General features: G+C 38.4%; 1 protein-coding gene across 1 annotated transcript in view; it reads right to left on the bottom strand.

The window, feature by feature from the left end:
* The window catches only part of GCH1 (GTP cyclohydrolase 1), a 43583-nt gene that overhangs the window by 10788 nt on the left and 8911 nt on the right, over window positions 1-23884 (bottom strand). Inside the window, exon 2 of the mRNA XM_034648537.1 lies at window positions 4967-5153. Within this exon, the coding sequence (XP_034504428.1) occupies window positions 4967-5153 (187 nt within the window). The remainder of the gene's footprint in view (window positions 1-4966; window positions 5154-23884) is intronic.

Raw genomic sequence — 23884 nt, forward strand, 5'->3', positions numbered from 1 at the left:
TGGTGCAGTGGGTGTTATACGCAACTAATGAATCATCGAACTTTGCATCGGAATCCGGGGATGTACTGTATGGTGACTAACATAATATAATAATAATAATAAAAAAAGATGTGGCCCATATATACAATGGAATATTACTCAGCCATCAAAAAGAACGATTTCTCAACATTTGCTGCAACATGGATGGGACTGGAGGAGATAATGCTAAGCGAAATAAGACAATTATCATATAGTTTCACTCATTTATGGAACATAAGAAGTAGGAAGATTGGTAGGAGAAGAAAGGGAAGAAGAAAGGGGGGTAAACAGAAGGGGGAATGAACCATGAGAGACTGTGGACTCTGGGAAACAAACCGAGGGCTTCAGAGGGGAGGGGGGGAAATGGGATATGCTGGTGATGGGTATTAAGGAGGGCACGTATTGCATGGTGCACTGGGTGTTATACATAAGTAATAAATCATGGAACTTTAAAAAAATAAATAATTTTTTTAAAAATTTAAAAAAAAGAAAATTACATATAATGCAGTAAAAGGAAAATATACATGAATGTTAATGAAATGACAAATTTTTTTTAAGATTTTATTTATTTATTCGACAGAGATAGAGACAGCCAGCGAGAGAGGGAACACAAGCTGGGGGAGTGGGAGAGGAAGAAGCAGGCTCATAGCAGAAGAGCCTGATGTGGGGCTCGATCCCATAACGCCGGGATCACGCCCTGAGCTGAAGGCAGACGCTTAACCGCTGTGCCACCCAGGTGCCCCTGAAATGACAAATTTGAAATACAGTCATGGTATTTCCTGATAAAAGTTAAACTCTTGATATAATTCCTAAAGTCCTTCTTCCATTGAGGGGGATGCACTCTCCAGACAGTACAAATTATCCTGTAGCAACATTAAAATATAACCAGGAAAACTTTATTTTTTTAAAGATTTTATTTATTTATTTTGAGAGAGAGAGAGAGTGAGTGGGGGGAGGGGCAGAGGAAGAGGGAGAGAGAATCTCCAGCAGACTCCATGCTGAACATGGAACCCAACACAGGGCTCGATTCCACCTTCCTGAGATCATGAACTGAGCCAAAATCAAGAGTTGGTCTCTCAACTGACTGAGCCACCCAAAAGCTCCAGGAAAGCTTCCTTTAAATGGCTGAAGTTGGGGAGAGGGTGGGGGAATGGGATAGGCTGGTGATGGGTATTAAGGAGGGCACGTATTGCATGGTGCACTGGGTGTTATACGCAAGTAATGAAGCATGGAACTTTACATCAAAAACTAGGATGTGCTGGGGCGCCTGGGTGGCACAGCGGTTAAGCGTCTGCCTTCGGCTCAGGGCGTGATCCTGGCGTTATGGGATCGAGCCCCACATCAGGCTCCTCTGCTATGAGCCTGCTTCTTCCTCTCCCACNGGGATAGCCAGTGATGGGTATTAAGGAGGGCACATATTGCATGGTGCACTGGGTGTTATACGAAAATAATGAATCATGGAACATTACATCAAAAACTAAGGATATACTGTATGGTGACTAACATAATACAAAATTATTATAAAAAATAAAAAAATAAAAAGAATAGATGGCTGAAGTTGGGCTCCTGGGTGGCTCAGTTGGTTAAGTGACTGCCTTCGGCTCAGGTCATGATCCCAAGGTCCTGGGATCAAGCCCCACATCAGGCTTCCTACTCTGTGGGGAAGCATGCTTCTCCCTCTCCCTCTGCCTTCCACTCCCCCTGCTTGTGCTCTCTGTCAAATAAATAAATAAATAAATAAATAAATAAATAAATAAATAAATAAATAATGCTGTAATTATAAATATTGCCATTCCACCTTAAAAATCCCACCCCATTGCACAGAAAGAGGGTCTCCATGCTTTCTGTCTTGCTTGGTGGCCTCATTTCCAAGCTACTGGAGAACACTATCTTCCCAGTGGGTGGGCGATAAAAGACACAGCTACGAATGTGCTTGTCAAGAACTGGACCTTAAGACCTAAGTTCTTATAGAACCTAATATAAAGCCAAGCCAATTCTGTGATCTTAAAAGTCACTACTAATATCTCCTATGTCCATGTTACCTCTCTTTGAGCCACGTATCAATTATGAAAAAACATTCATTCTACAAAAAGGCTAATAAAATAAATGGTCATTTGGAGGCAATCAATTAGCCTAATATAAAATCATAGATTCATTTGCATCATGGTTTGCCAGCACTTGTTGCATTTGTTCAGCTAATTAATATTTATTATACATGTGAGTAGTTGATCTACTAGTAAGTAGTGATTTTTCATCTATTAGCACTTAGCTTTGAGAGTTTGAGAATACCAATTCATCACCTTCCTGGCCAGCAGAAGGAGAAAGTAAAGTAGCACCTGAACACTGGGTATTTTAAAGAAAAATAGAGTTAAAACTTTCCCACAGAACTTAGATCTTCTGTACCACTTGAAAGTTTTATATTTATATGCAAAGCCATACTGTTTATTGTTTGTACTATTTTTTATCTTTCTGAAAATTCTAAGCCATTTAAATGTCGATTTTAGAAAATCATCACTGAATAATATATTTTTTAAAAAGTTAGCAAGAACACAAACACGGAGATAATCATAGCAGAAGGTAACAGGATATAGTGGTGAGAGGCTGAGCCAGAACAAATTCCTAGGCTAGCCCCAGCCAAATCACTAACTCCCTCTATCCTCTTGGACAAATCGTAGGCTTTCTGGACCTAAATTCCTCACTGACAATAAAAAGTAGTAAAATAAGCTCAAAGGTTTCCTCCTTCTTGAAAAGCCTGAGCCCTGATGTCACGTGGCCAGTATCATTAATTGTGGGATTGCCAGTCAGTGCATGCCTCTTGATGAGATGAGATACAGAGCCTTCAGCAACCCCATGAATTACTCTTAATAAAAATGGTTAGCCTTAATATTAGGAAGTTTTAGATCTAGTCTAGTTTATAAGAAATCCAGAGGTTGAATGGAACAAATCCAGAAGGTAGGACACTCTACAGGACAACTGGCCCAGTCTCTTCAACAAGAGAATGTGGAGGTGGAAGGAGGGAACTATTTTAGAATAAGAGATGTAAGAAGCATAACAACCCAAAGCAATGCAAATGTATGACTCCTCTTTGGATTCTGGTTTATTTATTTATTTTTAAAACATTTTATTTTTAAATAATCTCTACACCCAATGTGGGGCTCAAACTTACAACCCCGAGATCCAGAGTCACATGCTCTACCAACTGAGCCAGCCAGGTGCCCTTGGATTCTGGTTTAAACAAACCAACAGTAAGACAGCCGAGACAACTGCAGAAAGGTAAATATGGGTTACTTATTGTACGCTATTTAGGAATCACTGTTAATTTTGTTTATGATACTGCTACTGTGGATAAGAAAATATTTTAGAAATGTGTATTAATAATTAGTGATGAAGAGTCATGCTGTGTACAACATACTTTATATTTTTGTAATATGTTGAAGAATTTACTGCTAACTTTCCAGGCTGATAATCAAATCAGAGTTACATTTTTTTAGAAGTCCTTATCTTTTAGGGGAGCCTGGGTGGCTCAGTCATTAAGCGTCTGCCTTCGGCCTTCGGGCTCAGGTCATGATCCTAGTGTTCTGGGATCAAGCCCTGCATGGAGCCCTGCAGTATCAGGCTTGCTGCTCAGCAGGAAGCCTGCTTCTCCCTCTCCCGCTCCTCATGCTGGTGTTCCCTCTCTCGTTGCCTCTCTGTCAAATAAATAAATAAAATCTCTAAAAAAAAAAAAAAAGTCCTTATCTTTTAGAGACGCATACTAGAAGAAATTATGGAAAAAAAATATGATATCTAGGATTTACTCCAAAATAGTCCAGTGGGAACTTATATATAACAAGATTGGTCCTTTATTGATAACTATAGAAGTTGGTTTTAGGAAACATGGAACTTTATCTTACTAGTCTTTCATTCTTACATATGTTTGAACTTTTCTATACTAAAAGGTTTAAAAAAGATACCACTACATACACATCAGAATACTAAATTTAAAAAGACTGAAAGTGCCAAGTGTTGGCAAGATGTGAAGTGACTGAGACTCACCTAAGAGTATATGCAGTGTAAAGTGGTACAACCACTTTGGAAAACTAAAGATCAGCACTTATTAAATTGAATATGTATATACTCCATGACCCTGCAAGTCCACTCCTAGGCATATTCCTAATAGAAATGCATGTGAAGCTAATGTTAACACATTAAATTTAGGGGATGGATATATAGGTACTCGTAACACTATTTCTTATAAGTCTTCTGTTTAAAAGCTATTAATAACAAGTCAAAATAAAATAAAATTATAATGGGGCAGGACTACTCTTGGTCCTAAATCCACATGTTTTCAAAGAGATGTTTAAGTAGAACAAGCTAGATAACATTACCTAGTTTGCATTAGATTCATTTTTCCTAATATAGAAAAGGTTGGAAACAAATTAAATCCACTAATACTATGACCTCTGCCACAAGAAATTCTGCAATGATTGCTGCTCATGCCATATTATGCAAAAGTATATCTTGGATCAAACATTATTTAGTCAAAATAAAGAGTGAAGTTTTCCAGAGCCTGCAGCAGCTACCTAGAAAAAAAAAATGAAACTTTAATCTCATTATTTTAACCTATTAACATGGTATTTACTATGAAATGTTTGCCCTGAGGACTTTCTGCTTTGTTTTTGTTTTGTTAGTTTTTTTCTTAAGATTTTATTTATTTATTTGACAGAGAGAGCACAAGCAGGGGGAGCCACAGGCAGAGGAAGGAGGAGGGAGAGGGAGAAGCAGGCTCCCGGATGTGGGGCTTGATCCCGGGATCATGACCTGAGCCAAAGGCAGATGCTTCACCGACTGAGCCACCCAGGCGCCCCTTGTTTTGTTAGTTTCAAGCTATTAGATGAGTCAGGTTGATAAAGAGTAAATGTTTATGTGTAACTGTACGTATCTGGGATATTAGGAATTAGCAGGCGACGATTTTAAATATAATAATCCTAATTTAAAAACTTTAATGTGCTTTTTAAAATTACTAGGAAACAGAGAAAACCTTACCTTTCCAACAAATGGAACGAGATGATGCTCACACATGGAAAACATATCTATGTCCTTCACGATCACCATCTCATCATGATCTTCATCAAATATAGCATCATTTAGGACATCTGAAATCAGAAGTTTGCTTTAGTAACATTTCCAATTTTATAGAAAGATACAGAGTAGAAAAACTAAAAATCTCCATGGATAAATACAGACTCCCAGTCAACAAAGACAAAACATTAATCCTAACTGTAATATTAAGGGAACACAAATTAAAACTAGTTATTTTTCTCCCAGCAAATTAGCAAAGTCTTTTTCTTTAAATGATGAAAAGATCCTTAAGATACAGTATTACCTAACAAATGCAGGATTACAAACAAATGTGTTTGCTGCATGACAGAAGGAGAAAGGGAGAAATTATGCAAAACAAAAGAGTGGCTATTTCTGGTGATGGAAATGGGCTGCTTTCACTTTCTTCCTTACATTTTCTTTCACCAACACTTCCTCTATGATGGATGTGTAGGAAACCATATCTGATTTCTGAGGCCAGAAGTCCTTAGCCATCTGACTTTGAGGCCAGTTCTAGACACCTGTAAACTTGATACATTATCTATCCCCTAAATAATCTTCTACTCTCGTAAAATCTTCTAGTTACTGTAAGCAAGCATCAGACTTAAACAGTTGCCTTCTTCCCTAAGGAAATAGATGCTACAATTTTTATGTATATGCCTGTCCCGATTGGCTTTTGACATCTGTACTCTGGTACATATGGCCAGGCATATGACAGACACTGAGAAACAAAAAAAAGCTTTATTTTTAAAAAGTGCACTGATATCTGGACATCTTGGCAGCCTACACACATTCAAGAGTCCAAGCTGTGTGATTTCAAGGATTTGGGGATACCCATCTACATAGTACGATGAGACAGAGCAGGGACGAGGTGCGTAGAGGTTTGCAGCCACCTACAGTAATCTCCCCTCAGAAAGGCAGGCTGTGCAGTGAGTCACAGGGAAGAAGTGCAAGCGTCCACCCACACAGCCTGACCTTCAGTGGCTCTGCTGCTACTAGAATAGAGGCTCGCAGATACTGAGTCATCATTTAACCACAGTTATCATCCCCTGAGTCAGGCTATTCAGAGATACATTTGATTGTGTAGTGGAAAAGTCATTTGTGTGGTCAACAAAAATGAACATGCAGGGTTTAGATATACACAGACAAACACAACACTCCTGGTAGAAAAAACTGATAAAATCCAGGGAAGAAAAGGCTCGGTGTCATTCTTGAAGTAAATACTTCTCCAAAATCAGTTCTCTATTCTGAGTACTCTGCCCTAAACTTCAGTCATATTTCTGAAAGAAGTCCAAAATATAGACCCTTAGTGCTCCCCAAAGTACCTTGGATTTCTCCAAGATTTTAAAATAAGATTACTGTCATGCATAGCTTATTAAAATCTTTAGTCACATAAGAAAAATTCCTGAAAGTAAAACAAGCAAAATTGTTTCTTAAAGAACAAAAGAGAATTACCGAAAAGCAGCATTCATTCGTTTTCTCTGGCAATGAACGAGACCATTCCCATTTCCGAGCTCTGACAACAACCATATGGCGCATGTTAAAATCTGGTCCTCAAGTTAGGCTAAGTTAGCATCTGGATCCATCACTAACTAGTTGTTGGACCTTGGATAAAGTACTCTGTACCTCAATCTTCTAAGTTGTAATATGGGCATGGAAAAAATGCCTACATTTTTCAGGGGTATCCTGAGGATTAAATGAGGTAACCCATGTGTATTTAGAAGTGTGAGGCTGGAGTCAGTTGTAGCTGTCGTTACTACTATTATTATAAGTAAGGTTGAGAGCATCGCTAAACTATGTGTCCCATGCGCACAAGTACACATCAGAATTTTGAAAGCAATAATTTCCTTCTAATAGAGAGACCACAGAAAAGAGAAAATATTAATGGCAGTGAGGAAACCTGGCAAACACTACTTTCTCCAAGTGATCCAGGTTAACTTTACCAGTAATAAGACACATTGAGACCATGTAGCTCCTGGTATAATTCGAGGAGAAGGGGACATCACCTTTATGGTGTCCTTCCCCAAAGTGTATAACTGTAGTCTAATCACAAGACATATTGAGGGACATTCTGTAAAATACCTCAACAAGTACTCTTTTAAAAAGATGTGAAAAGACCGAAGAATTGTCATGGATTAGAGGAGACTAAAGAAACATGAAAACTAAACACAATGGAAAAACTAAAATCCACATAAAGTCTGTAGTTCATAGTATTGTACCAACACTAATTTCTTAAGGGGTGATAACTGTACCATAGGCCATATGAGATGTTAACATGTGAGGAAGCTGGGGCAAGGGTATATAAATACCTTCTGTACTTTCTTTGTAAGTATTCTGTACATCTAATATTATTTCAAAATAATATTTCAAAATAAAAAAGTGAAAAAAAAGCAACAGGACAATGTCCATCAACTGGAATGTATAAACAATGGAGTACTACACAGCAATAAGGCGGAATAACTATTAATATATGTACTAATATGGCTGAATCTCCAAAGATTTATACAAAGTGAAAGAAGTCATATACATACACACAAAAAACTATGTATGAAATGCTAGGAAAGAGAAGTACAAAGAGAGAGAGCAGACAGATGGCTTACCAGGAACCAGAGGGATGGGAGACAGGATTTTCTGCAAAAGAGTGGAATGAAACATTTTTGGGTTATGGAAGGAGTCTATACCTTCATTACACTGGTGGCTGTGCAACCGCATGTATTTGTCAAAATTCAAATTGTACACATAAAGTTGGTGAATTTTATTGAACTTAAGGTATCCCTTAATGGGACGAACTTTTAAAAAATAATCTTAAAAGACTGTAGAAGAGCCTGCAGCCTTTTATGTAAAGAAAGTGGAAAGGGGGAGATATGAACACACATACATGTACATGCTTATCTTCAAAAAGAAACACTAGAAGAATAAATCAAAAAGCTAATAAAAATGACTAACCCATAAAGGACTAAGAAAGCAGGAGAGAAGAGATATGGATAAAAGTGAGACATCTTTAAACATAATTTGTTACACAGTTGACTTCGAAATCATCTAAATGTTTTACATACTGAAAATTAAGCCAAAAAGAAAAAAAAAACAAAACAAAACTCGTGACCCTCATAACTCTTATTGTTTGTGGTAATGGAGCAATATTATGTTGCCTATATCCCATTTCATAAAAGTGAACCCAGACTGTAAACTTGACCCCACCAAATCATTTTTCTTCAATAATGAAGTTTCCCTGCTATATTTATTTATGTTTTGATCCAATATATCTGAAAGCTACCATCTGTGGCTAATAAGAACAAAACACTATCACAGACTGTTTTAATTTCCTGCCTGTTATCAGCAGCAAGAAGGTAACCCTGGAAACAAGGATTTATGGCATTCTATTTCCTACAGTTGGTCATAAGCAACAAAGGAAACTGAAGGGTCTCCAAAAGTTAAAGGTTTGTCTATTATAATGCCACACAAAGAAAAATGTAAAAGTATACCTTTCTCGTGTCATTAATGATTAACCAATGACAACAAATAACCCTGCTGGACAGCCATCCCTTAAGTATTTAGTCCCTTCCGTAAAGTACAGTAAGTCATGTGCATAACAGGAGCCCACGTTCCTATTTAAGCACCCTCTGAAGCAGGGTGCTTCTCAGACTTCCCCAGTGGGCTTGTTAAAACACAAAACACTGGACCCCAGTCTCAAAGTTTCTGATTTAGTAGGTCTGGGTGGGACTGAGATTTGGCATTTCGAGCAAGTTCCCAAAAGATGCTAACACCCCTGGTCTGGGAACCATACTTTGAGAACCCCTGTATTAAAGTTGTATTCCATGTTTTGTGCTGCTACCAAAATCTTCATATCTTTGAAATGCTCCTTCTCAAACACAGTAATATAAGAAAATGGGCCTGCTTCTGCAAGGGTAAAAGGGGGCAGAATCTCTCTCCTGGGTGATTCCCTACAAAAGAAAAATTCTACCTAATGGAATTTCTTTTTGAATGAATGATAATAGAAATTAACATCATCTAGGATGTTTGGTGATCAGCACTAAAAATTAGAGATCTCTGAAGAAGCCAGAATTTCACATGCCATGCACCTTCCTGGAGAACAGTGTTAATAGACAATGGAAGAAGGCTTGGAACATTGAATATGCATCCATCCTAAGAAATAGCAAAGAGAATGGGGTCTGCCTACAGATTTTAGAATTAAGACAGCAAAACACAAAGAATGAGAGCTAAAAAGGCATGAAAAGCTTCTTTGCTCTTGGCTGGAATTAAATCAACTCAAGAGGCTAACAAAGACAAGCCTACCCTGACCTAGCAGAGAAAGATCTGAATCATTGGCCCAAACCCTCCAGCATCAGAGCTGCCTCTACCAGCATACAGCACTTACTTCATCACACCTCCTGGTACCACTGTCATGTGTGTAATTTCTCCTAACATTGGAGGCAGTCATTGTAGCTTAAGGCTTTAAGTTTCCACACAGTGCCCTATATGCGATGCATAGAGACAGAATTAAGCATAGTACTTCCATTTTATCTAATTAATATGTCAGTCTTTACCTGTCAGTTTACTTCCTTAAGATAGATTTCAAAGAAAGGACTCCAAAGAAACTCACTTGGCCAAGGGAACAGAATTATTATAGCAGCATTATCGGTAAGAGCAAAATTAAGAATTTAAATGTGCATCAGAAGAACGATTACACAATTTGGGTAGAGTCATACAATAAAATATGACCCAGCAGTGAAAGTGAGTGAATCAAAGCTGAATTATTTCCTGAAACAATGTACAATAAAAAAAGCAAGTATTAAAAGCTATAGCAGATATATACAGTATGATCCTTTAAATGAACTAGAAGCAAAATTACATGTTCTTTATGGACATACATATGAAATAAATGTATAAAAATAGACATGAGAGTAGAGGTCAAATTCAGGATAGTGGTTAACTCTGGAGGAAGGGTAACAGGATCAGAAAGAGGTATCTATGAAAATTCATTTGTATTTTCAAAAGCAACTATAGCAAAATATTAAGAGTTGTTAAAATTAGATGAATGTTGGTTAAACTAATTCTTTGTATTTTTCCTGTATATTTGAGACATTTCATTAATTTTAAAAAGTGTTATTGAGTTGTTCAGCACATGCTGGTGTTTTGGTTTTTTCCTGAAAAAAAGCAAGAAACTGAGGTTACCTTTGCATAGAAGGTAATTGGCTAGAGGCCAATTACACAGGAAAGACAGAGCCTGCTTCATGCAATGCTGCAAACTCTTTCAGAAACCTCCCTAGATCACACTCTGCAATTAAAGCAAAGGCTTCTTCTGCCCTCATTGTGATGTTAAAACATTTTGCATTCTACCCCCATTTGAAAAATTTGTCCTACAAGTAAGGGCAATGTTAAAACAAATTAAAAGGAAGAAAATCACTATCTCTGCTTTCATTTCCATCATGATGGTACACCTCTTACTAGCACTTCCGACACTCACAACTTCTTGCACTTAACAAGACAGAGCAAACATTTGTAAAACCTGGCCAAAATAAGCATGAACTCAAACATTTCACAGACTGATCTAACGGTGGAAACTAAGATGACTTTAGACAAACATTCACACCATCTGCTGGAGTAGACAGAGCTGTGGCACAGCTTTGATATGCTCCATGAACTTATTTCATAAACTGCAAGTCTGTCAGCAGGAAAGATCCAATGCATTGCAGAGAAAAGTAAAAGTTTCGTTATTTTGGAAGTTTTCATTTCTGTCATCCCTGGCAGAGATAAATTCCCATGTTGCTTGTAAGCAAGTAAAATATAGCCAAGGGGCGCCTGGCTGGCTCAGTCAGTAGAGCATGTGACTCCTGGTCTAGGTGTAAGTTCAAGCCCCGCACTGGGTGTAGAGATGACTTAAAAATAAAATCTTAAAAAAAAATTAAATTAAAAAATAAAATATAGGGGGGTGCCTGGGTGGCACAGCGGTTAAGCGTCTGCCTTCGGCTCAGGGCGTGATCCCGGCGTTCTGGGATCGAGCCCCACATCAGGCTCCTCCGCTATGAGCCTGCTTTCTTCCTCTCCCACTCCCCCTGCTTGTGTTCCCTCTCTCACTGGCTGTCTCTATCTCTGTCGAATAACTAAATAAAATCTTAAAAAAAATAAAAAATAAAAAATAAAATAAAATATAGGGAAGACAACATGGATTGATCTTGATGGAATTAGGTTAAGTGAAAAAAATCCAAGAAAAACAAATACTGTATGATCTCACTTACATGTAAAATCTTTTAAAAAGCCGAACTCTTACAAACAGAGAGTAGAATGGTGGTTACAAGGGGTTGGGAGGGTGGGAGAGATTGGGAGATGTTGGTCAAAGAATACATACTTCTAGTTAAAGATGAATAAATTCTGGGGATTTAATGCACAGGGGTTTTTTTATGGACACCTTTTTGAATATAGTTAACAATACGGTATTACATACTTGAAAGTTGCTAAGAAAGTAGATCTTAAATGTTTTCATCACAAAAAAGAAACAGTAATTGGGTGATGTGATGGAGGTGTTAGATAACCTCCAATAGTAATTACATTGTAATATATAAGTATAGCAAATCAACTCGTTGTACACCTTAAACTTACATAATATTGCATGTCAATTATATCTTAATAAAACTGTAAAAAATGTAGTCAAGGCTACTGAAATAAATGTACTGGCTGCCCTCAAAATATTGCTGATACGCATGTTTTATTCAGCAGATAAAATACTGGAGATCTATTCCCATCCTCTTAGCTGGACTTGTCATGAACAGTGTCTGTTGTTGAGGGACATGTTTTCACAGATGAAGTTATTTTTATTAATCAGAAGTTTTTCCTCATTACAACAGTAATGTCTGTTGTGGTTTATTTATAAGATACTGAAATACTGAAATGAGAAAATGGATGTGCATACAATTTCTCTACCCAAACACCATTACTTAACTGGCTCTTAGAAAACCACACACACAGTGGTTCAAAAAAGTAGAATGGCAAATTAGAAGAAATGAATTTTTAAAGTCAGAAGACCCATGTTCTCATTTGAACTTTGTACAGACTGTGACCTGAGCTACAGGGTCCTGACAGGTAAGAGGATGGTTTTAGAGAAGGAATTTAACAGGACTCCCAAATCAGTGCCAAATTACAACACAGTTATCCTCCTGCCCCCACTGGTCAGTCACCTTTTGGGATGTGCAAAGGCAGTGGCCAGCAGCTTTCTGTACTAAGGCAGGGAAAAGCACCTGTTTTAAACTATTCAGATTTTTTTTTCATGGATAAAACTGAAGGCTGCCAATCTTATACATTATTAACTCTCAAAGTTATCCAAGCTTCCAAGCCTAAGGACTCCCAATCTGGTTTCAGTTTACCACTCTGAAAATTTGTGGTAGACAAAAATTAGAGCCTTAAAAGGCTATCTAAGGAAAGAAATAAGAGTGTATTCAAAGAGTCATTAAAAAAAAAAAGATGCACACTTGATAAATTTAGTTTTTTAATTGGATAATTTTGTATATCTTTCACAATCCAGCTGTTAAACTGTAAATGGAATTTACAAAACAGATGGTGGTAACAAGGTCTGGTTCACAGCAGTTCTAAAGAGAGAACACACCAATCTGATAAACTATCCATTTACTTCAGAAGCCTTTAGTAGGCTCATTCCTAATAATCCTACATTCACTTATACCATGAAATATCATACACACGGATGTTATGGAACTATCTGTAATCCTATCCAACAAGTAAGTACCAGCAGTGTGTGCAAGTGTGTCATTAGTGACAAATGATTAAGGGAGAAGAGATGTTTTAGAACAGTGGCTCCCACATATGGCCAATCATAGGGAGCTTTGGAAAATATAGCTTCGCAAGTCACCCTGAGAAAGTCTGATTCACTAGCTGTGGGGGTGAACCCAGGATTATATCTTTTAAAGACCCAAGCAATTCTGATGACCAGATGGGCTGGGAGCATAGGCTTTTGAGGCGTGAGAGAAGTTGAGGGTTAAAAATGGACCCACTACTGGCCCTAATTTGCCATTTAAGCAAGGCTGAACAGTGGGCAATGTAATTCCCACCATAAGCCCTAACTACAGTCACCAAGTCAGAGCACCAGTGACAATTCCTATGGAACACTGTGAGGTCTGCACACCACCTGGGAAAGGAGGCTTGGAATAGAGACAGAGATTGGCAGGTGGGGTGGGTAACTGGAGGGGGACATAAGGCAAAGAAACTGGAGCCAACTTTCCAGAGCAGGAGCAGACAAGACCCAAGAGGTCTAGGGAAAAGTAAAGAAAGGAGGACTGCACATAAGAATGGTGCCCATATCTCCTAGAAAAATATCAGCCATTTAAGAAACCAGTTGAGTCCTACAGCCAACTCACTAGAAATCACATTCAAGGGTAACATGATCAAGTTTTCATAGGAAGTTTGTACTAGTTTCTAAGCTACACACAAATATATCAAACCATGACCTCAAGAAACTTAAGATCTGAGGAAATAAAAAGTGAAAGGTATTAAAAGTACACTTATTGTGATGAGCACTGAGTAATTTATAGAATTGTTGAATCACTATATTGTATTCCTGAAACTAATGTAACACTGTCTGTTAATTATATTAGATTTTTTTAAAAATCAGTCCCCCAAAATGGAGAGAATGCCTAGAAGCTAAACTACAGAAGCAATAGTTTACATAAAGGAAAAATTATGGGCTGGGAAAAAACATGTGACTATATTGAGCATAAAGATTTGATCCAGGGGCGCCTGGGTGGCACAGCGGTTAAGCGTCTGCCTTCGGCTCAGGGCGTGATCCCGGCGTTGTGGGATCGAGCCCCACATCAGGCTCCTCTGCTATGAGCCTGCTTCTTCCTCTCCCACTCCCCCTGCTTGTGTTCCCTCTCTAGCTGGCTGTCTCTATCTCTGTCAAATAAATAAATAAAATCTTTAAAAAAAAAAAAAAAAAGATTTGATCCAGGCCTTAAGGATGGTTAGGAGGAAAGGAAAGGAGGGTTTTCCAGAGGGGATAAAGAAGAGAGATACTATAGGAAATAAAATACAGAAATATAGGGAACAAAAAGTAAAGTGGATTATGAGTGGTCTATGAATTGGACAGAAACCAAATACCCTTCTATTTTAGAGCAGTTTTCAAATTAAATTTTACATTTTGCTCATGACTTCTTTCAAGCCCTGCTTTACTCTGCATCTGTCAAAAACAGTTATCATCCCCATTTTACAGATAAGCAAACTGATGCTCTATTTGGAAACATGAAGTGCCTGCTAAAGAAGATCTACCCATTAGTATGAGAGCTGTATTTTGATCCCTATCTTCTGACTTCCACAGGAAAGTCTGATCACCAGACACCAGAAATCTGAACCTGGCCTACAGGAACAATGAATTCAAGGGGCAAAGCCCAGAGGCAAGAAACCAGAATCAGGAGTTGCTATAGTTCACAGTCAGCCATGACAAGCCTAAAGCCAATGACAGCAAAGGAAACAAAGAGAACAAATCTAATGTTTCAAAATAAAAGTAGTATTAGTGATAAACACGGATAAACACGGGAGTTGAAGGAGAGAAGCTATCCTCCAGCCCAATAGAGCCAACAGAAAGAGTGGCCTGATATCTAGAGGCTGCCAGAGCCCAGAGCTGGTGCACTGTTTGCAAAAGACTGTTTTACCAACTATTTATTTGGTTTATATGAGGGAAAATTCAGTAATTTAATGCTACTTTGACCTTTACTTTTTGAAATGAAACTGGAACAGTTTCAGGGGAAAGGAGAATCCCATTAAATCTGCAAACTAATAAAAAGGCTTAAAAAAAAAGGAACATCTCTATAGAAGTTTACTCTAGGAAACCAGTAAAAAAAATCACTTTTCAAACAAACTACAGTCTTTAAATCTTCAAGATCCAAATATTTTACGTCTCCTGGTGTGATACGGTATGAAGAAAACAGCATTCTTGCTAAAAATGTTTTCCCTGAATTTAATCAAGTCTTTAGACCTAACTTTCAGTTCCAGGAATATGAGAGGTAGAGAAACAAGTTAAATGAAAACAAGAAGAAAACAATCACAAATCCCCAAGGTGAAATATCTTATAGGACAACTTACAATCTCTGATAAATCAGTGTCATGGGGTGGGGGGTGGGGGTAGCAAGAGATCTTCTAGATTAAAACCTAACAATCAAATGCAAACGTATGGATCATTTTTTTTAAGATTTTATTTATTTATTGACAAAGAGACGGTGAAAGAGGGAACACAAGCAGGGGGAGTGGAGAAGGAGAAGCAGGCTTCTCCATGCGGGGCTCGATCCCAGAACCTTGGGATCAGGACCCAAGCCAAAGGCAGACGCTTAACGACTGAGCCATCCAGCCATCCCAAATGTATGGATCTTGAGGGCGTCCTAGTTTAAACAAATCGTGAGTCAAAGACATTTGGGACAACTGGGGGTGTAGAATTAGGTGTTAATTCTACTATTTTGAATATAGATTAGGTATTAAATGATACGAAGAAATTAATAGTTAATTTTACTAAGGATAGTATAAGTGGTTAAGAAGAAAAACACTTTCTAGGGTGACATTTCACCTGTAAATAAATGTCTGATTTGTTGTCAGTAAAATAGACCATGCCTATATGGCAAAACATTAATTTTGAATCTAGGTAGTAAGTATGTTAGCTGCCATATACAATTTTGTCTATTTTTGTGTTTGAAAATTTTATGTAAAAAAAATTAAAAGTAAAATAAAATGCAACAGGGCACCTGGGTGCCTCAGTTGGTTAAGCATCCGACATTTGGTTTCAGCTCAGGTCATGATCTCAGGGTAGTGAGATCAAGCCCCCTTTAGGGCTCCATGCTCACCATGGAGTCTGCGTGAGATTCTCTCCCTCTCCCGCCCCCTCTGCCCCTCCCCCTGCTCATGCAAGTGTGCTCTCTCTAAAATAAATAAATAAATAAAATTTTTTAGATTAAAAAAAATAAAATGTCACAATTCTAAAAGAGAACATTGGTTTTCTTGTTATTACTGTGCTACCAGGCAATCCAACAATTCCACTTCTAATTGATAGGAAACCTTATTAACAGACTAAATCTCAAGTGCTGGTATGACTAGCAACTGCTTATTCTTCTAGAAGCGTCTACAATACTCCTGAGGAAAAAGTCCTTAAATAAAGGCTTTGTCTAATCAAAGGGGCTCTAGGTTAGGAGACCACAGGCCCTAAAGAGCATATAGATGAAGCACCTTTTCAAAAATCTGCATCACAAGAAAAAAAAAAGAGGCATGTTACCATAGAAACTATCTGTGCAGTTGAATGTTTCAAAGGAAAACAGCACCTCTACTAATGAAAGAAGACTGAGGTCCTTGGTGGAACCTTACCTGTCAACTGCAAGAAGTCAAGAGAATGAGCAATGAAACAACTCTGACAAAGGTTCCCATAGTACAGAGACCTAGGCGTGACAATTCCACTCCTAGTCCAACTGCCCCTCCCTGTAGACCAGATTCAGAAAGCCTTGAAAAAAAACTTGTCTAGGGTCATAAACTAGTTAGTGGGGATGCTATGACTAGTCCAGACTAGTTGTTCTTCCCATTAGACCAGGATGAGTTTGTTGATACACTAAAATAGTTTAAGAAACATCAAATGGACCGAAGGTTTATATCAGTGAACGAAGTTTCTAACACACTAACTGTAAAGCTGAAACACTTACCTCCCTTTTAAAGTACTTCATTTGTAAACAGCCCCGCCCTCAAAAAGCTCAGTTGGTAGTGGTGGTAGAGACATAGGAAGAAATGGATATTCAAATGAAAGAAAAAAAACAGTGTGGGATAAGAATGACCTCCACCAAGGCAAAGCAAGGGCTCTAACGGTTGGAGGCTGTAAGCTCATCACTCTGTGCTGCTGAAAGGCAAATTGTTTCTGATGGCAATCAGCGGCACGCCTCCAGGATTGCCTATGCATTAGCAGAAGCACTTCTATTTTGAAGGGATAGTCAGTCAGCTTTTTGGCAAAGTCCTCACTCTCAGTTGAACTCCAGCACCTAACACCTTCATCGCTGCTCATGAGCAGCTTACCATACAATAGATATAATTGTATTTTAAGCTATTATAGTGAGAGTTTCCTTGTTTGGGACATTTGTCAATGGCCTCTGTTGAAATGGGTTCTGATTCCTACTTAGAAAAATAAATACTCATTTACATACATAAAATATATCATACTTCATAGCAAGAGCCATATGTTCTTGGCAAAGCTCTTCACTTGAAACAGCATTTGGACCAACTGGACCTCAAAAAAATTCAATGCAGAACTCAGCAACAGCCAATTTCCTCACCTAAATCTGGTTTCTTGTTCACAGAACTCTAAAGAAGCAATAGCTGTTGATAAACGGGTAGTGGGTGGGGATCCTCGTGGTTAGCAACCAAAATCAAAAAAAGATAGTGAAAAAAAATTAGAGGAAGAGAACAGATAATAAGGGCCAAATATTTCAGAAAAACGAGCCTTAGGTAGAATGTCTGCCTTGATCTCCAGCTCCAGTGTGCGAATGAGGCAGAGTGATTTTTCAAGATAGACTGTGCACTAAACTAAAATACTCCTGCCCCTCATGAGGGGAACAGTGATGGAACAGAAGGGGGAAAAATGCAGGCAAGAGAATGGAACACAACAAAACCTCACAACCATGGTAAGGAAAAACAAGAAAATAATCAGGCAAGTATTTTCAGAAGGAAGAGACCTGTTCAATTTTAGTAAAATCACAGTGGCACTAACAGACTGGAGCAGGTCAAGCTAGGTAGCAAGGCAACCAGTTAAGAAGTTACTGTACTTGTGGTGAAAGATGCAAAGAGTCAGAGCAAGAGAAGATAAGACAGGGTCTAGAGATACCCGAGAAGTACAAGAGTCAGGACTTGGAGCCCAAGTAACCAAGGAGATTAATCAGAAGGAAGAATCACAGACAAAACGAACAACCAGATTATAAAGACTACACCAATTAGACCAAATAGACCAACTAGCAACATGCCTTCAGGTAAAGTTCATAGAAAGGCTGACTGGACAGAATGGACTTTTAAAACGTCAGGGAAAGGCACCAACCTTAATGCCTTCTGTGCTGACCTTTAAAAAATTGACAATAAATTGCTTTAAAAGTTTCATTTAATTTTAACTCTATGGTACCAACAACTATGAATATTAGTATATTCTTTTTAATCCAGAACACTTAGACTGTAGCCTTCTCTAAACCTGCATGGACAATTTCTGTTTAATCAACAACAGGGGCACCTGGGTGGCTCAGCTGGTTACGCATCTGCTTTCGGCTCAGGTCATGGTCCTGGAGTCCTGGGATCAAGCCCCACATTGGGCTCCCTGCTCAGCGGGGAGTCTGTTCCTCCCTCTCGCTCTGCTCCTCCCTCTGCTCCTGCTCTCTCTCAAATAGATAAACAAAAATTGTTAAAAAAAAATAAATAAATAAACAACAACCAAAAAAACCCCACTTGGAGTGCCTGGCTGGCTCAGTTGGTGAAGCATATGTCGCTTGATGTCAGGGTTGAGAGTCGAGCCCTGAGTTCAGTGTAGAGATGACTTAAAAAAATAAAAAATGTAAAAACTTTTTTTTAAAAAATCCTCAAAATGAACTTCCTTCTAGGTTCAGCTCAAAAGTTACCCCCTCCATAGTTATCTCAAGTCTCTCCACCAGAAGATTCTGCCTTACTTCTGACCACACAAAACTCCATATGCTCCTCTCCACAGGAACTTAGTATCTGGTCTCTGCCAGAATGGACCACAGGTTCCTTCAGAGCCAATACCAGACGGACCATTTTTGCTTCCCCTTTAACAATTAGTGCAGGGTCACTAAAGTAAGGATTTCCTAAAGTAAGAAAATAAAAATATAACACAATTTTTAAAGAATTATTTATTTATTTATTTGAGTGAGAGAGAGAGTGTGTGTGTGTGGCGGGGAGAGAAAAAGAGNAGATAGAGACAGCTAGCGAGAGAGGGAACACAAGCAGGGGGAGTGGGAGAGGAAGAAGCAGGCTCATAGTAGAGGAGCCTGATGTGGGGGCTCGATCCCGTAACGTCGGGATCACGCCCTGAGCCGAAGGCAGACGCTTAACCGCTGTGCCACCCAGGCGCCCCGAGAAAAAGAGTCTTAAGCAGACACTGCGTTGAGCATGAAGCCTGACACAGGGCTTGATCTTGAGATCAAGACCTGAGCTGAAACCAAGAGCCGCTTAACCAACGGCACCACCCAGGCACTCCAATGCTTATAAATTTAAGAATATACAGCATTCTACAGAATGAGTTACTGGTTTAAACAAGGACCAAATGGGTCTTTTCTAACTTTAAAATATTCTTAACATGGATGAACCTTAAAGACATTATGCTAGTGAAATAAGCCAGACACAAAGGACCGATATACTATGATTTCACTCATATGAGGTACATGGAATAGCCAAATCCACACAGAAATTAATGGTTACCAAGGGTTGGGAGGAAAGAGCAATAGGTGGTTAACTGGTTAATAAGTAGAGTTTCAGTTTAGGAGGATGAGAAAGTTCTGGAAATGGATAGTGGTGATGGTTGCACAGCAATGTGAATAAACTCAATGCCACTTAACTATACACTTAAAAATGGTTAAGATAGTAAATTTTGCTATGTATATTTTACAATAAGAATCAAGCAACTAAAAAAAGACAATATACAACAAGCAGGCATATCCATTTTGAGACAGTTGCAATTATACAGCCGGGAACACAATTTAGATGTTAGTACAGATGGAACATAATTATGTTGTATTATATTTGCCTAATTGCTCAAAAAGGAGTTAAAGTTTGTATCTCTGAAATTTATATACTATTGTAGTTATAGATAAAATTACTCTAAAATATTAAGCATTTATAAATGCATTTAATAAAAAGTACAGTCATAAAAACTAATACTTAAAACAGAAAAATTTCCAAACAATAAAACCATTAAAAGACATTAATAAAATATAAAATGACCACAACACAATTGAATGTGCTTTAAACAAAATATATAAAATTTTGGTCTTCAGATACCTCCCTCAAAGAATTAAATGGGGAAAATTTGTTATGAATCCACTCTATTTTTTTTTTAAGATTTTATTTATTTATTTGACAGAGAGACAGCCAGCTAGAGAGGGAACACAGCAGGGGGTGTGGGAGAGGAAGAAGCAGGCTCCTAGCGGAGAAGCTCAATGTGGGACTAGATCCGGAAACGCCAGGATCACGCCCTGAGCCGAAGGCAGACGCTTAACGACTGCGCTACCCAGGCGCCCCTGAATCCACTTTAGAATTGAATGCAATTTAGCTAAAATTTTTGCAAGTATTCATGAACTCCCTAGATCGAAAACTTCATGAAATATCTTTCAGGATAGTAAGAAATGCCTCAAAACTAAATCTACTTGGCTTTCTCTTTGCTAGGATTCAGGAAGAAAAGCAGAATTTCTACATACTATGATCCTCACATATTAAATGGATCTTCATATGAAATTGTAACACAGGCACTTAAAAACTGAGGGGGCATGATGTCAATTAGAACATGAATGTTGTAGTTCTTCTCTGGGTTCTTCTCTGTGACCTCTGGCAAGTGACTTAACCTGAGCCTCCTCAGTTTCCACCTCTTTAGAATGGGTATAACCTCAAGTTGACAGAAGTATCATGTAAGATCACACGTACATAACCCAGCCCACCTTCCCGGAGTTTTGAGTCCCATGCCTTTCTCTGACACCTAAGGCTTTCATTCATCAACATCCAGCACCCATCACGTCAATGTCTTGATATACACCAAGGGGAAACTCACTCGATCCTGCCAGTCAGGAAAAGAAACCTCAAAAATTTTGCCTTCCACAATTTGTCAAATTACTCCCTAAAGTCCTAGAATCTGTCTTCTGACTACATTAAGCTTTTAAAACTAACAACCACTTCAAATCAAATCTCAGGACTCACAGCTAACATGTACAAAATGTCTACAGACCTTCCTATAGAGCAGGCATTTCTCTTAGCACTTTTTGTGTACTAACTCATTCCAGCCTCACATTAACCCTATAAGATGCACAGGCACTATTAATAGCCCCATTTTACAGATGACGTCACTGAGGCACTGTTGATAAGTAACTGGATTTGAAACCAGACAATCTGGCTCAAGTCTACTATGCCTTATGACCTCTTCATTCTGTTCCTTGTCTCTCTATTTTTTTTTTTAAGAAAGCATCTTTATTATTTTTTAATTTAAATATCAGTTAACATGCAATACAATATTGGTTTCTGGAGTAGAATTCAATGATTCATTACTTACATACAACACCCAGTATTCACCACAAGTACCCTCTTTAATACTGAAAACCCATCTAGCCCATCCCCCTACCTCCCTCCATCAACCCTGTTTGTTCTCTATTATTAAGAGTCTCTGTGACTTGTTTCCCTCTCTTTTCCCCCTTCCCATATGTTCATTTGTTTTCTTTCTTAAATTTCACATGAGTGAGGTCATGTAGTATCTGTCCTTCTCTGACTTATTTTACTTAGCATAATACACTCTAGTTCCATCTATGTCATTGCAAATGGCAAGGTTTCTTTTTTGATGGCTGAGTAATATTCCATTGTATATATATACCACCTCCTCTTTATCCATCCGTTCATCAGTTGCTGGACATTTGGACTCTCTCCGTAGTTTGGCTACTGTTGATAATGCTGCTATAAACATTGGGGTGCATTGTACCCTTTTGAATCTGTATTTTTGTACCCTTTGGGTAAATACCTAGCAGTGCAATTGCTGGATCATGGGGTAGTTCTACTTTTAACTTTTTGAGGAACCTCAATACTGTTTTCCAGAGTGGCTGCACAAGTTTGCATTCCCATGAACTCTGCAAGAGGGTTCCCCTTTCTCTGCATCCTTGCCAACACCTGTTGTTTCTTGTGTTGTTAATTTTAGCCATTCTGACAGCTATGAGGTGGTATCTCATTGTGGTTTTGATTTGTATTTCCCTGATGATGAGTGATGTTGAGAATTTTTTCATGTGTCTGTTAGCCATCTGGATGTCTTCTTTGGAAAAGTGTCTATTCATGTCTTTTGCCCATTTCTTAACTGGGTTGTTTTTTGTGCATTGAGTCTGATAAGTTCTTTACAGATTTTGGATACTAACCCTTTATCAGATATGTCATTTGCAAATATCTCTTCACATTTTTTTTGTTTTTTTAAAGATTTTATTTATTATTTATTTGTCAGACAGAGAGAGAGCGCGAGAGAGCAAGAAAGCACAAGCAGGGGAAGCAGGAGGAAGAGGGAGAAGCAGGCTCCCTACTGAGCAGGAAACCTGACACGGAACTTGATCCCAGGACCGTGGGATCATGACCTGAGTCAAAGGCAGATGCTTAACTAACCAAGCCACCTAGACATCCCCTTTTCTCCTATTCTGTAGCCTGCCTTTTAGTTGTGTTGATTGTTTCCTTTGCTGCATAGATTTTTATCTTGATGAAGTCCCAATAGCTCATTTTTGCTTTTGTTTTCCTTGCCTCCTATGATGCTCAGGCACTCTCCCTGCTTCAGCTGTCAACCTTATACTGATAATTCACAAATTTAAATCTCTGGCCTTAAACCATTATGCCATCTCTTGGCTTATTTAAGTCATTCCCTTTTCCTCTATACAAATGCAAATCTAACCACCCTCAACTAAAAATTTGTTCCAGCTTAGGCTTTTTTAGTGCATAAGAAGATAACCCAGAATTTAGTGGTGTACAACTATTTTATTATGTCTCTGGATTCTGTGGGTCAGGAATCCAGACAGAGCACAGAGAAGATGACTGGCCTCCATACCTCAATACCTGGGGCCTTAGTGGAGATGGCTAGTCAGCTGGGGGCTGAAACAACCTGGGGGAATCTACTCACATGTCTATTGTTCAATGCTAGCTGCTGGTTGGGACCTTAGGTGGGGTCATCAGCCAGAACACCCACACATGGCCTCTCCATGTGGCAGAGCTTCCTCACAGCATGGCAGTCTCAGAGTAACTGGACTTTTTACATGGTGGCTTAGGGCTCCAAAGCATCCCATGGTTCTTCCTCACCATAAAGAAGGAATAGATTATGTATCACGTGCTTTTCACATACGCTAATTCTTAGAAGAGCCCAGGCAAAGCAGGTATTACCATACCTACCCTTTACAAAAAGGGAAAAATGACAAAGTTTAGAGACATGACAGTAATTTTACAGATAGTTAATAAAGAAGGTCACATTCAAACGCAGTCTCTTTGTACATGCAATAAAGATCAAGCTCACAAATACATACATATCTAACTATTTTTCTCTAATTTCAGGGTAAATGTTTTTCAGTTACCAGATTTTTCTTGTTAGCTAGCCCTGGGGAAAAGTTGTACTTCTTTTACTCCTAGATTTGAAAGAACTTTGCCAAAATATTTTTAATTTATCTATTTGAAAATACATGCACATACCTCAAAAATCAAAAACTGAAAATAGTGAAAAGTCTTACTTCTACACTTATCTGCTATCTGCCCGGTTCATATTCCTGAGTAACATGGAAGCACTGTGTATCCTCTAACTTCTAATACCAATATAAACAACATTTTATTGTCCCCCCTACCCCATTTTTCCTACAAAATATAACTCCTCTGAGTAATTTAGCCATTCTAAGGGCCTAGACATTGAGGTTACTTCCACATTCAAAGCTATAGTGACTAACTTTGAGCATACATATTTCATGTGTCCAATTATCTATCTAAGATAAATTCCCAGAGACAGGATTTTCAAGTACCATATATAACTTTGTATATGATAGATGTTGCCAAATTTTCCTCCATA

This window comes from Ailuropoda melanoleuca, chromosome 20, assembly GCF_002007445.2.
Source record: "Ailuropoda melanoleuca isolate Jingjing chromosome 20, ASM200744v2, whole genome shotgun sequence".
Lineage (NCBI taxonomy): Eukaryota > Metazoa > Chordata > Mammalia > Carnivora > Ursidae > Ailuropoda > Ailuropoda melanoleuca.